The 15,932-nt window shown below is 34.8% G+C and overlaps 1 protein-coding gene across 2 annotated transcripts; it reads right to left on the reverse strand.

The window, feature by feature from the left end:
* Positions 1 to 14,379, reverse strand: ca5a (carbonic anhydrase 5a). 2 transcript variants are annotated; one of them, XM_087311094.1, is made up of 7 exons: positions 10,190 to 12,247; positions 9,391 to 9,588; positions 8,959 to 9,077; positions 8,247 to 8,342; positions 5,914 to 5,976; positions 5,614 to 5,772; positions 1 to 3,667 (listed from the first exon to the last, which is right to left on the reverse strand). In XM_087311094.1, exons 1-7 carry the CDS (start codon positions 10,230 to 10,232, stop codon positions 3,515 to 3,517), a joined length of 831 nt encoding a protein of 276 aa, XP_087167220.1. In that variant the 5' UTR covers positions 10,233 to 12,247; the 3' UTR covers positions 1 to 3,514.
* Between the last annotated feature and the right edge of the window lie 1,553 nt (positions 14,380 to 15,932).

Here is a 15,932-nt window from a genome sequence, read left to right on the forward strand (position 1 = left end):
TTGGTTTAAGATCGTTTTATTTCTTTAGGATGTGGGGTTTACACATAAAAATGTTAATACACAACATTTGTACAGCATTAATGAGAGGTTTCTTTGTGCAAGTGTTGATGTTCACTTTTGGGTCTATAGGCACCCCTTTTGCTAAACGTAGTTTTTTTGCGCAGCTGATCCGGACCTCACCAGCACCTGGTGCAACAGCGCTTGCTGGGATGGGGCCTCCATAAACCTCCGGCACCACCCGCTTCCTGCTCAGATCCCCAGGGCATATTGCTTGCATCCGCCCAGAAGTTAAACAAAACGAATAACCACCAAAACTTCTTACTTTCTTAAAAAATCTCACTAAGCTAATAATGAATAAAATACAGCATTTGCAAACGAGAATGAAATCATACTTTTACAATCTCTAGCACACATATGATTTATACAATTTAAAACAGGCAGCAAAAATGACAGTTTCGACTATGACTTCAGTGAAGGGACAGTCCATAAACCAAAAGTAGTTTTAGTGTAAAACAGAGATGAATATTTCCCTTAAAAAAGGCCTTGCTTCTTTAAAAGAAAGACCAAAGAGTGTGAAGAAAAAAGAAAAACACATCATGCCATCCCATAACAGCAAAATAAAATGCCATAATGTTTTCAATCCATAATCCACCCACTGCATAATCCAAATTCAACCGACAAAAGGTGTCTTTACACACCATTCAACACTGCTTCAATGGGAAAATATTGTTCCAAGGCCTCCTGATGTGAAAGAATGTTCACTACTCTCAGAGTAGCCCAAGACTCAGGTGGAGGAAACTTAGCGCTTATACAGTACAAATCCAGTTTTCCACTCTAGTTAGTATCACCCTGAATATCAACCATGGACCCACAATAGGGAGAAAACCAGGTGGCCCATTCAGAAGTGAGGCCACTTTGGGGAGAGTTTATACAAGAACATTGTTACTCAGCCATCACAAAGAAACCACAGTCTCTTGGAAATTACAAAGCTGTATGTTGAACTGTGGTTTCTGCATCTGCCTGAAAAAAAAAAACCTCAACATTGATGTTACCATCTTCAACATATTATCATCTTCAATCTAATAACCTTTAGCTGTCAATAATCTTAATATACAATTCATTTGTGCATAAATAATACTATCAACTTATTGTACAGGGGTGGTTTCGAAAACCATTTTTAGCCAACTAAAGTCGCAAGTAGCATTGTTGCAAACATAGTTTGTTGATTTGGCATTTCCCAAATTCATCGTTTCAATGAACACTCGCAAACTGAGCCACAAACTTGTATGCTTGCAACTACACCTATAGAGCTGTAGTTAGAAGCATAGTTCCTGGTTGCGTTTTGTTTCTAGTTATCCCCCCCATGTACCATTCCTTTCAAACCTACCAGCATTTAAACTTGGAATAATTTAAACATTAAAGTCATCTCTGTTAGGTGTAATTTGCTTTCCAAGTTTTTACAGTTCACTTTTAGCAATCTTTAGATTGACAATTGCACTTCCTTCTTAGTGCACTTTGAAAACAAGTATGTCAATTGAACGCCGTTGAGGCTCATGACAAAAGCTATAGGTGACCTATTATTTAAAAGCAGAATTTATGTTACGTCTCCAAAGCTTGTGAAAACAAAAACAGCATACGTTAATGCTTTTAAATTTATATTAGGTTATTTATTAAGAAATGTATCTGTACTGTATTTGACATGAGCTTGTTGGTTAGAACATTTCTGCAGTGGTTTGAATGTGTCAAATTGTAAAAGTAGACTTTAATAAATAAAATAAAAAATAAACAAGATCCTACTTAATATTAAGAATAAAATCATAATAATTATTATTCTAAGTAGGATTTTAATTTCTTAATAAGTAGCCTACTTTAAATTACAACCAATAACGATTTATTTGATTTATATGAGATTAAATACGTGTTAGCTAAGTGGTTTTATGTTTTAGAATAAAATACAGAACATTCTCAATAATTTTTGTAAAGGAAACACAGGCCCTATTTCAATTGAGATAAAAAACGAGTGCATGTTTTTACCTAAACTTAAATTGGATTATTTTAATAAAATGCGCGTGTGTGTAAAATAATATAATTTGTACAAAACATTATAGGGTTTTACTCTAAAGAAGTAGTTACTCCACCCCATTTAGAGCGCCATTATTAACGTTTTACGATATAGCGTGGTTCAAACGATGGATCTGTGACAGAGAAACTACGGTTTTGGGAAACGCTCCTCACCACAACGTTCTTTTCCCAAACAATGCACGATAATTCAGCTGCGAGATACGCCGTTTGGGAAACGCACCCCTGGATTTATAAGTACTGGTCTTATTGATGGATTCATTCTTACAGACGTCTACTGCATGTATTGGTTACGTAAAATGGAATGCACCAAAGTTAAAATACAACAATCAGTTGGTCTTACTGTAGATCTCATTAACAAAATGTGTCCGCATGGTCTCACATGCGCCTCTATTGGAGAAATTGAAGACACTTGAAAAATGAAGGTCCCGTTTCTAAAAGCTTTTTTCATAAAACGGCGACAAAAACATCAATCAAGTTCTACCATATACATCTATATTATAACACATTCTCATCTAGAGACTACTAACAAATCCCCATCACTGAATACACTTTAAAGATCCACAGATTAACATACAAAAAACTCTATCAGCAAAGACAATAAGTGATTTGTGATGGAGGCACATGTTTTGCACAATAGCTAAATATGGCCGACCACATGGTTGATGCAGTTGATCAGATTACTGACTAATAATCAGTGATCGTATCCAATGCAAAAGGCACTACGGATGAGAATACCCTATGAAGTACATAAACACAGCAATTAATCTTCACTAAACAACTGTGCGCATTAATCTTCTCCTAACATCTCTACGTGTCTAGTGCACTTTTCATAAAAAACTATATTATACAGCGATATTTAAACGTAGCCTTAAAATATTTCAGATATTTTCTATTTGTGTGTTTTAGGTCTATTGAAAATCTAAAAAACAATCCGAAGTTAAAGGCATTGTGCAGCTTCATGCATAAAAGTAATCCCCTCGAAACAAACAAGGAAAGATGTACCACAGACTACACACATAATAAAAAGGACAGAATACACACAATAAAACTTTGAACGGCTCCAACATGAGGCATAATGATGTGTATTCTGTCAGTGATCCACCAGAGGGCGCCAACTGTCCTGCTACAATATTGAGGAAATCTGCATATCTGAAATTAGATTATCTTAAATTCTAGTATTATTATTATTTCGAGACTTGTTATAATAAAGTGAAATGTTGAATGCATAAAGCTTTTGACAAAGAGGAACAAACTGGCCCTTACAATAATTGAACTATATCCCTTTCAACAGAATATCTCCAATTTACACCCAAACATCTGGTTAGAAATGGTTTAAAAGTCCAGTTAAGACCTTCACCTTGTGGATACACATCCCATAGTTAATAGTGACTGATTAGTCTGTGCTTTGTTTGAAGGTCACTAAGATTTGCGCTTATTCCTTAGAGGGGGTTTCTTTGAGAAAAGGTGAAAAAGAAGAATGGACAGCCCGTCCCTTTAGGTCTTGCTGAACGCGGAAGTTGTTGACCATACTTCTCTGCACTTGCTCCTCTGCCGATGTGAACAGCAAACTCCGAAACACTGCCAACTGAAAATACAGACCAAAAAAAGTATATGTTAAATGGGGAACACATTCAAAGAGGAAATTTTTACGTAAAAAAAAACAAACAGAAAAAAACAGATGTCTTGCTGTCCGCCAGATGAGCTTTTCCACTCCATCGGCCAGGTTACCATGGAGCGGTGGAACATGAAGTCAGAATAACAAACAGACTTCCAGCAGAGTCAAAGCAGCTTGTGTGAGCCTACATTTATGGCTGTTTTATATCATGAAGAGTCTCATTTTTGATAGTCCTATTTATTAAGCGTTCTCTTAATAAGCATTCTAATAAGACTTCTAATTCTAATAAGCATTCTAGAATAAGCATTCTCTTACAATTTGCACTAAAAAGATCTGATGTTAATAAAAACGCAAATACCCATCAACCCCTCCACTGTTCCTGGTTGTGTATGACTATATACTCCAAAATACCCCAATAATCTGTTCGATTTTCAGAGCGGTTTTACTTTTGACAAACAACTCTGAGTAGAAACAGGCAATAATACAATAAAAATAATAAATAAGAAAGTAAGAACAAATAAAACTGATGTAAATGTAATTCATTTAGCCTACTATACACAAACTAGAAGTAGTAGTAGAAGTAGTACACAGAGTAAATAAACATTCATACTGTAATTATTCAGTGAAAGTGACTGGATTATATTCCTTTTTTGCATTTGATTACATTTGTGATGGTCAATGTTAATTTAAGACATAGCTAACTCATTTTAAATGGAAACACATTGATCTGTCTGTTTCAGCACACATATTAAGTACGGAGTAGCCTATACGTGTCTATTTTGTTCCTTCGCAAATCACAAAAATGCGATTTATTTTTTAGTATAGCACTGAAATATAACAGTATAGCAAGATTTAGAGGTTACATGGGAAAGGCGACATTGTGTTATTTTCATTGTGATTTCATAACCATTGGAATACAAAATTACAACCTGATTAAAATCAATTGCACAGCTCTATTAAAGTGATCAGTTAAAAACTGAACATTTACTTACAATGTATTCACTCTTAAGTGCTTCCAAGCGTTTAACACAAAAGAAGATATTTAGAATAATGTAAGAAACTGGTAACCGTGGACTTCCATAATAAGAAAAACAAATACAATGGAAGTCAATGTTTACTGGTTTATAACATTATTGAGAATAAGTTATTCTCAATAATGTTATAAACCAGTAAACATTGACTTCCATTGTATTTGTATATTTGCTTTTGTTTTTAGCCGAAAAAAAAAAAAACTCAAACAGGTTTGTGCCAATCAAGGGGAAATGTTTTCAATTTGGGTAAACTATCCCTTTAAATCATAGGTGTCAAACTCAATTCATGGAGGGCCGCGGCTCTGCACAGCTAATCCAAAAAACTGAGGTGTTCAAAAGAATCTTGAACACCTTGTTTAGTTGCATCAGCTATGTTTGATTGGGGTTGAAGCAAAAGTACTGAGCTGCGGCCCTCCAGGAATTGAGTTTGACACCAATGCTTTAATTCATCTTTAGGAGCAAGGAGGCCCCCTGGTGGTTCAGCAGGGAAAGTACTGCAATGTGTACAGGGAAATAATACCACAGATAGGAATCAGTGGTTAATATCCTTGGTAATTTCAATCTGACCATAAATCTTTTTTTTTTTGTAAGTAGTGCTGTTTAAGTGAGGATGTTATTAAACTATGAAGCAATAAAACACAAAAGGACAGGTACTAAAGCTGAATTCGGAGCAGAAACTGGAAACACACTGACCTAATGCTAATTTTATTTCAAAAAGGGTGTTTCTTAAAGATACAAAAAGGAAAAAAATATACAAAAATATAATTAGGTCTATAATTGTCAGTACTTATAGGACTTACTGCTCCATCAACACTTACTCAAAAAATTACTTAAAAAATTGTGTGTGTTTTTATTCTGCATAATTTAGAAAAATCGGCCTCTTACCTGATCGTGACTGACTTCAATGTGCTGCTTCATCACAATCCATGTCACAGCCTCAGTAAGAGGAGGTGTGGTCAGGGAACCAGGGTACGTCCAATAGTCACTGATGTTCTCCGGGAGGAGGCACGATGGGTCAAACTTGTTGAACTCCACCACACTATCCTGGAAAAGAATGAGAACATTAATAAATATCAAATTCTCCATCTGTTTCCAAAACATCATTCCCTGAGGCACTTAATCTCATTTCATCCTCAAAGCAAAGCCAAGCGCAATGCCTACAAAACAATGTTTGACATGTAGTACCTTGTGTCTGACTGCAGGCAAGGCGTCCACTAGTTTCTGCAAACCCTCATGTCTCTTTCCAACCTGTTAAAAGAACAAAACAAATGTACTTTTAGACATTATAATTGATTGGTAAGCTTTAATATCTGATTTGGGTGATTCTAGAACTGCGTTTTGGTCAGGTTTTGGAGCCTCCTTTAATGTTCTGATGAGTTGAGTCAGGTGTGTTTGATTATGGAGAGGTTTACAAAAAAGTGTGCTGCCAGTGTGCCTTCAGGAACAGGGTTGGGAAACACTGTCCTAGATAACCCTATTCAAAGTATTTCTCAAATACTTTAATGAAACTGGTTAAAATAATAACGCAAATTAAATCAAAGCATCTCAAAAAATGTTTTTGTATGTGTCTTTTAACGTATATGAAATAAAAGGAGATGTGTTGTTTATAAAACTCCCTGTTTACCTGTAACGGTAGGACGGTTTGCTTTGTAAAAGAAAGGAGGGTGAAAGAGGTGAACAGATCACGGTCGTCCGTACATCGCTGTTTTCGCCTGGGGTTTACTCATTGGACTTTATCAGAGTTATCAGACTATTCGATTGCCATCAGGAAAGAGCCCCAGGACAATAATAACGAACTCCCAGTGATGTATTTAATGCTGGTGAGGCCATCCATATACACATTTAGAGACACATACACACGCGCACACTCACATACACATACACATACCCACAGTTGTACGTAGTGATTTGGTTTAATTTGTAAATGTTTAGTATGTATATTGGCATTTACTGTTTGGGGTCATGGTAATCAAATATAATGGTGGGTGTACATGTATCCGGTCGTTACAGTTTCTTATACAATTAGATCAGTACTATGCTGGATTACGAATGGTTATTTTTATGTAAATTGCTGAAGTAAGGGTGAATGTTACAGTATTTTTAGAGAACTCTTGAAAATATTAATTTAAAAAGAAATCCACAATACCAATTTTTTTACCTCTGCCTACTGAACCATAAATTTACCTTCAATTATCATGAAATGATTAAGTCTAATATTATTATTTTTGTGTGTTTACTCTACTAATTTACACAATAATGTATTAATAATGTAAGTAAAAAACAAACCCTTTTTTGTCTGTCCCAACAGTCTGGTCAACTAGTTAAAAGACAAAATCTATCAAGTTATAAAAAGCATGTGATCTGCTTAAAGTAATGTGACTATAAAGAAATAAACCATAACAAAGAACTGAGGAATGTCAGCATTATTCTCTCAATAGTTCAAAATGTTTAGGATACATCAATAGTAGATTATATGTCACTTACATATGGTGATATTTCAGTCATTTTGCGATTCAATTTTTCAAAACAATAATATAAGAAAAACAAGACAAAAATACATACAATTCCATTTTAGACATGCCATGTGGTATTTAATTTAAAGTTAGCTAGAGATAAAAGTAGTGGAAAATGTCAACTCTGTTGTGTCAACCTTGTTTTGTTTTCAAATGTTTTACAACAATTAGTAAATGTTCGCCATCACATTTGAGCATTTTGCATTATATTACTTCAACAGTGGATTCAGTTGACTGTAAATTATGCATGTGTTCTAGATCGTGGTTGTTCTAGATCATTCCAGTTTAATAAAAAAAGGTTTCTGCAGGATTCATCAAGTTAAAGTTAAGACTTTAAGACATTATTAAGACCATTATGAATCAATTTGACTCATAAAGAGCTAAACACTGAGGAGTTTTTCAAATGGCCCAGATGGAAAATATTGAAATTTGCCCTATCAAAAACAGTATTATAATTTAATACATTTAATAATACAATAATTTAATAACAAATTTAAATATTTGAAATATTGTGTCAAAACAAGCAAGCTCTAGTTGTAAACATACCTTTTTTTTTTTCAACATAAACCTTCTAAAATAAGGGACAAATGTTTTAAATGTTTGAAAAACTATAATAAACTAAATGTATACATGACGGTCTGTCCAGGCCAGTGTCCCCAGTGTAAATAGATGTGAAACTTTTAAACAAATAAGATTATGAGGAAAATAATTTTAAAATGAAGGTAAATAGAGGCAAAAATAACATTATTAAACAAAAAGTTAAGTTTTTTTAAGATAAATTGTTAATGATTGTATGGGTGTTAATTGCTAGATTGAGTAGATAACATGGTCAAAGGAAAATTAGGGCCTGTTAAAAAGGATTTAAGACCTACAACACAATATTTCAGTATATTTAAGACTATTTAAAGGCCTAAAATTTAGTTTTTGAGATTTTAGACGTTTTAAGACCCCGCGGCCACCCAGGAAAAAGAAAGGGAAATGCTCAATAACTGTAAAGATCTGTACCTTTAAAAACACTCCAATAACAGCCAGTCCGTTTTCCTCCATAACAGCCTCCTCAAACAAACTGTACTTGTCGGAGTTCCAGTGAACAATATGGAGCTGTGAAAATAAAAGACACACACCCATTATACCAATACACACCAATTATGAAAATATGCACATTCCCCATAACCCCTAGCCACTTTGCTTTAGTTCATGTTACTACAGTCTTCTATCTCGCAGCACAATCTGTACAAAAGGACAGAATTTAATTCATTCTGGTATTCAACCAAGGAGGGGGGAATAAAAGCACCTTATGCAATAGAAGATACGTTTACACAAGGCTGAAATCTGAACCTCGTCTAACACACACACACACACACAAATCAGTGGAGCTCAAAGAGTGTCGAAAGCCATAACCCAGTCACATTCTCATCAGCACTAACAAAGCCAAACTTGGCTTTCTGGCACAGTAAAGTCACTCACACATGGCTTCTTATGTAACCGGTTAAAGTAGTACAGTTTGTCCTGGGCTAGCACCACATATTCATTCAAGTGACTTTACAATAGAAAAAGTGGGTTGTTCTTAACTTTAAAGACCCCGCCCTCTTTTTCAGAGAAATACACGTGTTGCAAGAGAGAAGTAATTCATCATAGTAATAAATGACATCCAGATGGCTAGACTAGAGCCATTTCGCATTCTCCAGTGTACATTAATATAAATCATAAAGGTTACCTCAGCAGCGTAAAGCCGGCGGTCTATAGAGTGCTCAGATCCCCAGTTGTTGTTTTCTCCCCAATGAAAATGAAACTGGCAGAGTCTGTACTGATTCTCCAGTGGTCCTCCTTTCACAGCTAAAAGAGATTCAGTTTGACGTTACAGTTTTCTCAAACCACAGAACAGCTAAATTGTTGGTTTTAGCTACAGTTTTACATACAGTTAAAACATTTTCCCTTCATTCAATAACACAAGAAAATCTCTAGTTGGAGAAAATGAAATTACCACCAAAGTTACTGCTTTAAAACCATACTTTAATTTTTCTAATGAGAATAGCTAATAAATCCAAGCTCAAGTTCTACTGTAGGACTATAGCTTTTGAATCAGAAACTATAGTTATCAAAAAAAAAAAAAAAAAAAAACTGATTAAGAGTATTAAAAATGACTTACTTGATTTGTCAGTAGTGTCGTCGTACTCCACCAGAAACGAGTAACCGTTGTTCCAAATTTGCTGGCAGGTCCTTGGGTCATATTGTACCTTCAGAGGTCTGAGCTGCGGATTAAAGATGCTTTTACGCACTTCAATGTCAATAGGTGACTGTCGATCTCCCCCAGGGATGGCAAGCGGCTCCTGCCACATTGGATGCACTGTAAAGAGAATGACATAAACATCTATTTGAACTGTGGTTTTTAATGCAGTAAAAGTGTAGTAGCTACAGTTTTGGTGCATTGGTTATCATTTCTAGAACCGCAGTTTTACTACAAATACCATGGTTAAGCTATAGGACTTAGCTAAACCAAAGCTGTTTTGTGATTACCATCTTTATTTACTTAAAAATACCATATTTATAGAAGGACCATGGTTAATTTTCCTACAAAATCACCCAAAATGCTGTCTAAGTAGGCAGCACACTATGTTGTAAAGCAATTCTAACATAAGCAGAAAATATTTCATAAAATGCTTGTAGGTTTTACAGCACATAACACAAAGAACAAGCTGAGATAGACAGACAGACAGACAGACAGACATTTGTGCTAAAATCAAATATGTTAAATCCTGTCAGGAAAAAGGCGGCAAAAAAATCCAGCTCAAAGCAGCACTGAGTCAACATTACCCACACTGTTGTATAGCAAATCTAACATTGGCACAAGATATTTCAGACAATGCTTGTAGGTTTTAAAACAAATGACACAAAGAACAAGCTGCATAGCACAGATAAATAGATAGACAGACATATTTTAAACCTACATTTTATACCACAGAGTGAAGCCTTGTGCGTTGCGTTACACATTTGTGCAAAAATCCAATGTGTTAAATCCTGACAGGAAAAAGGTGGCAAAAAACTCCAAGTCAAAGCGGCACGAACAGTCGACGAGCTGTCCTTTTGGAATGCGTTACAGAAGTCAAAGTAGAAAAGAAAATATGCTTCCTCTCGTGATTCGATGATTCAAAGAAAAAGAAGGAAAAAAAAAAAAAAGAATTCTGGAATGTGAGAGGGGAAAACTGACTTAACAGGACGACAGTCAGCAGAGTTTAATGCCACATTCATGAAAAGAAATTCCCTTAGGAGGTTACAGGCGATCCTTGAGCAAACACGTATGAGCTCTTTCATACAGGAAGAAGCTTTGCCATCAGAGCTCTTCTTACACAATTGCTGCCCAGATTGTAGTCACATGCTCTAGTTTCTACAAAAGGAATTAAAGCTGCCAGAGAATTTGGCCTTTCATGAGATTAAAATGGCCTTTACTATAATTCCTGTCAGCCATTTAAGTGGTCTAGTGAAAGGTGATTACAACTGGGCTGACCCATTTTGTGGAGAGCAAACGCCAGTTCTATCTTTACTTGAATTATAAAATATCAAAAAACATACTCATTTAAGCTTAGTCTGTGATTAAATGTAGATTAAAATGCACTTTTGTAAAAAACGTGGTATGTTTAATCTGTTATTTACTTTACCGAAACCATGTAGCACATATACAGAAAAAACATTGTTCCCTGAGGAAAATTAACTATGGTTTTTACTACAACTAAAACCAAAATAAGATCTTGCAAATCAAACAACCTTGACCATTGTAATAAAACTGTTTTACAAATGGTAATCAAGGCACCAAAAGCATTTTTTACTAAATTTTTACTATAATAAAGCATGCCTAATTTAAATAAGGGTTGTGAAAAACCTATTTATTACACCGATTTTGCATTCATGTGGCTTCAATGTGAGCATTAAATAATTAAAATCGGAAAAGACCGCCTCTATGGTGATAAACCAATCTGGTTTAGATAAGATAAGTTGCTAATTGTGTGGTAAAGATATGAATACAAACATGCAGTCGTACTACTTCGGTTTAAAAATAATAATAGATATAGGTATGATGTATTTTTGCAAGCAAACTACATAGTTTAATTTTAAAAAAATGTAAGTTTATATATAGTATTATACATGTAAAGTTGTTACACAGTTACTATTTTTCCTAACTAAACAAATGTCAACCCCCATTTTGAACTCTTAGTAAAGTTCTTTATTTGGTTTAGTAACTATCAAGAACAGCTCAAACTAGACTAGGGATGCCCAAACTTGGGCCCCTGGGCCAAAATTGGACCGCGTAACCTTAGATTTGGTCGTCACCCCATCTGAGCAGAGTGAAAGAATGATGGGCATGGTTTAGAGCAGGGGTCACCAATCTTAGTGTCCCTGGGCCGGTGTCCCTGCAGTGTTTAGCGCTATCTCTCCACAACACAACTGCCTAGAACTTTCTGGATATCCAGGTTAAGTTAGGTTAGGTTTCTTAGGTTTTTAGTTAGGTTTCTGTAAGATCCAGGTTAGCTTGTTCCAGGTGTGTTTGATTAGGGTTGGAGCTAAATTCAGCATGACGCCAGCCCTCAATGAATAAGTTTGGTGACCCCTGGTTTAGAGGTTGCCATTTCAAATATAATGTAACCTTTTGTTTGTTGTTTTTACTGTTGAAATCGCACTGAAATAAAATGTTTTAATAAATGATGGTGTAAATTGATCAGATTTAATTCATATGTACATACTATCACCCGACAGACAACAAATCAAGGCATAGGCAGATTCTGCTTGACTAGCTAGCGTATTTATCACTGAAATCCACTGTTTTATAAATTTCAATGTTTATGTTATTATTGCAAATAAGTTATCATTTTAAATATTATAGTGAATTTTTTCATATGATTTTAAGTAATGTTTTTCTATTTACTTTTAATTCTTATGAAATAAATAAGGAAATTAGCCAAGGCAACTTTAATGTAAACTATATCTTGATATATTTACCTTCGGCACATGGCCCTTTATGCGTAAAGTTTGGGCACCCCTGAACTAGACGATCATCCTAACAAAAGTTTTATATAAACAATTATGCCGTCAAACTGTTGTATAATTGCAATATCACACTCGTAGCAGTGCAAAATGGCTGTATATCAGCACTGGTGAGTCGTGCATTGGCACGAGGCCGCAGGCGGAAGAACTACTTTCTTCCGCGCTGGATTCAAATCATAATTGTTAAACAGTCAAAGTTAAACACCTGAGCAAGTATCTTTTAAACTTTAGATCTGTAGTCTCTGCTTTTTGCTCGCTGTATATGGAGTAATACACAAAGGGTAAAGAGGCTGTACGGGTGCTGATATTACTTAAATATATCACGGCTATCAGCCAATCAGATTCGAGAACCAGACAGAACTGTTGTATAAATATATATATAAAAGCAATTCCAGCACTTTGGATGTGACATTTGCAGTAAAAACTTAAAACATACATACCAACAGACTTACGGGACCAGAAGAATATCAAACTGTAAACATGTTTTGTACTTTAAATGTGGGAAATAAACATGTGTTATCTATGTGACAAAAAAAGTCTGAGGGTTTAAAGTATACAACATACTTTGTAGAAATTATGTCAATTAAACTGCACAACCAAAAAGAAACAATAATAATCAAAAGGATAAGAGATGGCTCTCTATAGAACAAAAATTATTGATTTTATTTTATTTATTATTTTCAAATTTAGGAGGAAAAAGTGTCCTTATGGATGTGACGTCTCTCCGTTATGGATGTGACAGATGTGAAATTGCCACTTGTGAGACTTTGGTAAATCAAATAGAATAGTTTGAAAACATTGACAGATGCATTTTTGAGTATTTCTAAAGGACTATAAAATACCTTCTTACCCCAAAAAACCCAGAAACAGTTTTCGTATTTTGGTGAAAATTTAAATTTTTTTCATGGAAAGGTTGACATTTGCATGGAATTGCTCATATATATTGTTATTATATCAATTATTATAATTTTAATAACTCTTTTAACTATGTAAAAAACATTTTGTTCATTAAAAAGTTTATGGACGTTCAAGGTTCAAACAGCCAGTCCCATGTGACGTTTATTGTATCTTCAGTGGGCTTTTCAATGAATGAATGTTCAGCTGACACCATAAACATGACCCCTATATACCTCTCATGGGCGGGGCTTGTGGAAAAAAAACAGTCGACGCTTGTCAAACACGATTTTAACGGATGTTATTATCACATACATCCATTGAAATGTGTGTTATTACATAACTCATTACTGCAACAGCTTCAACATAATACATTCTGATATAACCACATGTGTTAATGTAAACATTCCAAGCCATTCAAAACCCGGAAGTCATGCAAGAAGCCGTTTTTACAGAAAATATAAAGTAAACACACAAATTGTATGTGCATAATAAACAACCGTGCCATAAATGACACAACATATGTAATAAAAGCGTAGTGGCTTAATTAATGAAACGATAGCCTATCAAACTGACGTCACCAACTCAGACAATGTGGTGTTTGTTTACCTTGACGCATAAAAAAAAGATACAAGAAAGAAAAAATGCACCAACCTTGACTGAGGATTGATAGTTTGCTGGAACATGCAGTCAAATTACACGCCCGAGCAGGAATCCAGCGCTGGCTTCTAACATGTTTGACCAGATGCCTGTGGATTTGACGTCCGAGAGGCGCTACGATGGCTGTCAGTGTGACCATGATGCGTTTAGTTTACTTAAAAATAACAAATAACTACCTCAAGTCTCGAATTAAACCATATAAAGCTTGATTAATAGTTTCGGTCACGCCTTGCCATGCGGAAAAAAGTCCTTTTTGCGTGCGCCCTCGTACTGAACTTGTACCAACAACAACTCAACCTGCTCTCGGTCCTGCTGATTGGTGGATGAATACAAAAAAAAGGGCTGGTTAACAACACCCACCACAATTTCTAGACGTTTCCTATTGTCTCGGTCTTACGAAACACAAAGAGCGTTTTGTATGTTGTTATGACAGCAGGATGAAAATGACGCGCATGAGTGTGTCGGACAGGTTTAAATATTCCTGGAGAAAATGGTGGACTAGGTCCAGTTGGGGGTCGGGAGTCGAGGTTTTAGTCCAATCAGCTTCATCGCAAGAGGGGCGTTGGGTTTTAAATATATGCGGAGGAGGAGCAGGAATGAAGGTGGTGATTGTTACACTAAAGGGCTATTTTTAGTGGATTGTATTTTAATTGGAATATATAATTATCATTTTGGTGTTTAATATAGCAAACAGAAATTATAGCTATGATCTGGTTTAGCTATGAGCAATTCCAGCGTTACAGATGTGACATTTGCAGTAAAAACTTAAAACATAAATTAAAAACGAAAGTATATGTTAACATAATATTCAAACATCTGTTTATATTTCCCCAAACAGCTAACCAGAGTTATGGGATCAGAAAAATATCAATGTTTATATTTTAAATGAGGGAAATAAACATGCCATATAGGATGTGACCAAAAAAGTCTGCGAGTTTACAGTATACAATGAATTAAACTGCACAACCCAAAAGAAACAATACTAATCGAAAGAATAAGAGTTGGCTCTCTGTAGAAGATTGATTTAGCCTATATTTTTGCATTTATGTAAAAAAAAAAAAAAATCTTTGTTATGGATGTGACAGATGTGAAATTTGCACTTGTGTTTTTGGTAAATCAAATATAATAGTTTGAAAACATTGACAGATATATTTTTGAGTATTTTACAGCACTTTAATACAAGCCTAGTCTAAAAACCTAGAGTTTCGATATTTTGGTGAAAACTTAATTATTTTCTTGGCAGGATTGACATTTGCATGGAGTTGCTCCTGTTTAATCACATCACTCAGTTTATTAATCTTATTTTAAATATATTCAGGGTGTAAATTACAGGAGGGTGTCTATATTTAATTAAAAAAATACACCAAATGCCTTTAAACTAATGAGGGTGACTTCTGGTGTCATCTACATAAATTAATTTTAATCTACAAAGTTTCTTGCAGATTTAATATTCATAGCATTACATGTTTTGTGAAACTGCTTTTAATCACTCAAACAGCATAGTCGTTTTTAAACTAACACTTTCTAAAATTATACCAATAGTGAGTTAAGACCATCCTGGTCAATCTGGATTTAGCTGGTCATATTCCTGGCATATTCGACCAGGTAAAACCAGCATAGACTGATTTAAGCTGTTTTTTTTCAGCAGGGTTTTAATTAATAATGTAAGTTTTTTTTCTGAGAAAACAAAAGCCATTGTTTTTCAAAACTATTTACCTTTACTTTTAATGTCAACCTTTAAAAATGTCAAGTGACTTACTGTTTCTGTACTATAAAATGCATTTCTTATATGCCATTTTTAAGTATTGATGTAGCCAGACAGGTAGCTTTACTATTCACTGCACTAGTTATTTACCTAGACACTACATGAAAAGTTAATTCTGGCATATTCGTTGAAATTACCTCGCATCCTCGCTGCAAAATGACAGACACGTTAGCACTGGCATCCAAGACCATGACAATATCGATTGCTATTAATACTCAGTAATAATGCGCATTAAACGGTCGCGTCGAAGGAATTTGTTGGCATAACGAATATTACAAAATTACAACTCGTAACGTACTGCAGACAGTTTATCGTGTTATTTACATTTTCTATAG

The sequence above is a fragment of the Danio rerio genome, chromosome 25 (genome assembly GCF_052040795.2).
Source record: "Danio rerio strain M-AB ecotype USA chromosome 25, GRCz13ab, whole genome shotgun sequence".
Lineage (NCBI taxonomy): Eukaryota > Metazoa > Chordata > Actinopteri > Cypriniformes > Danionidae > Danio > Danio rerio.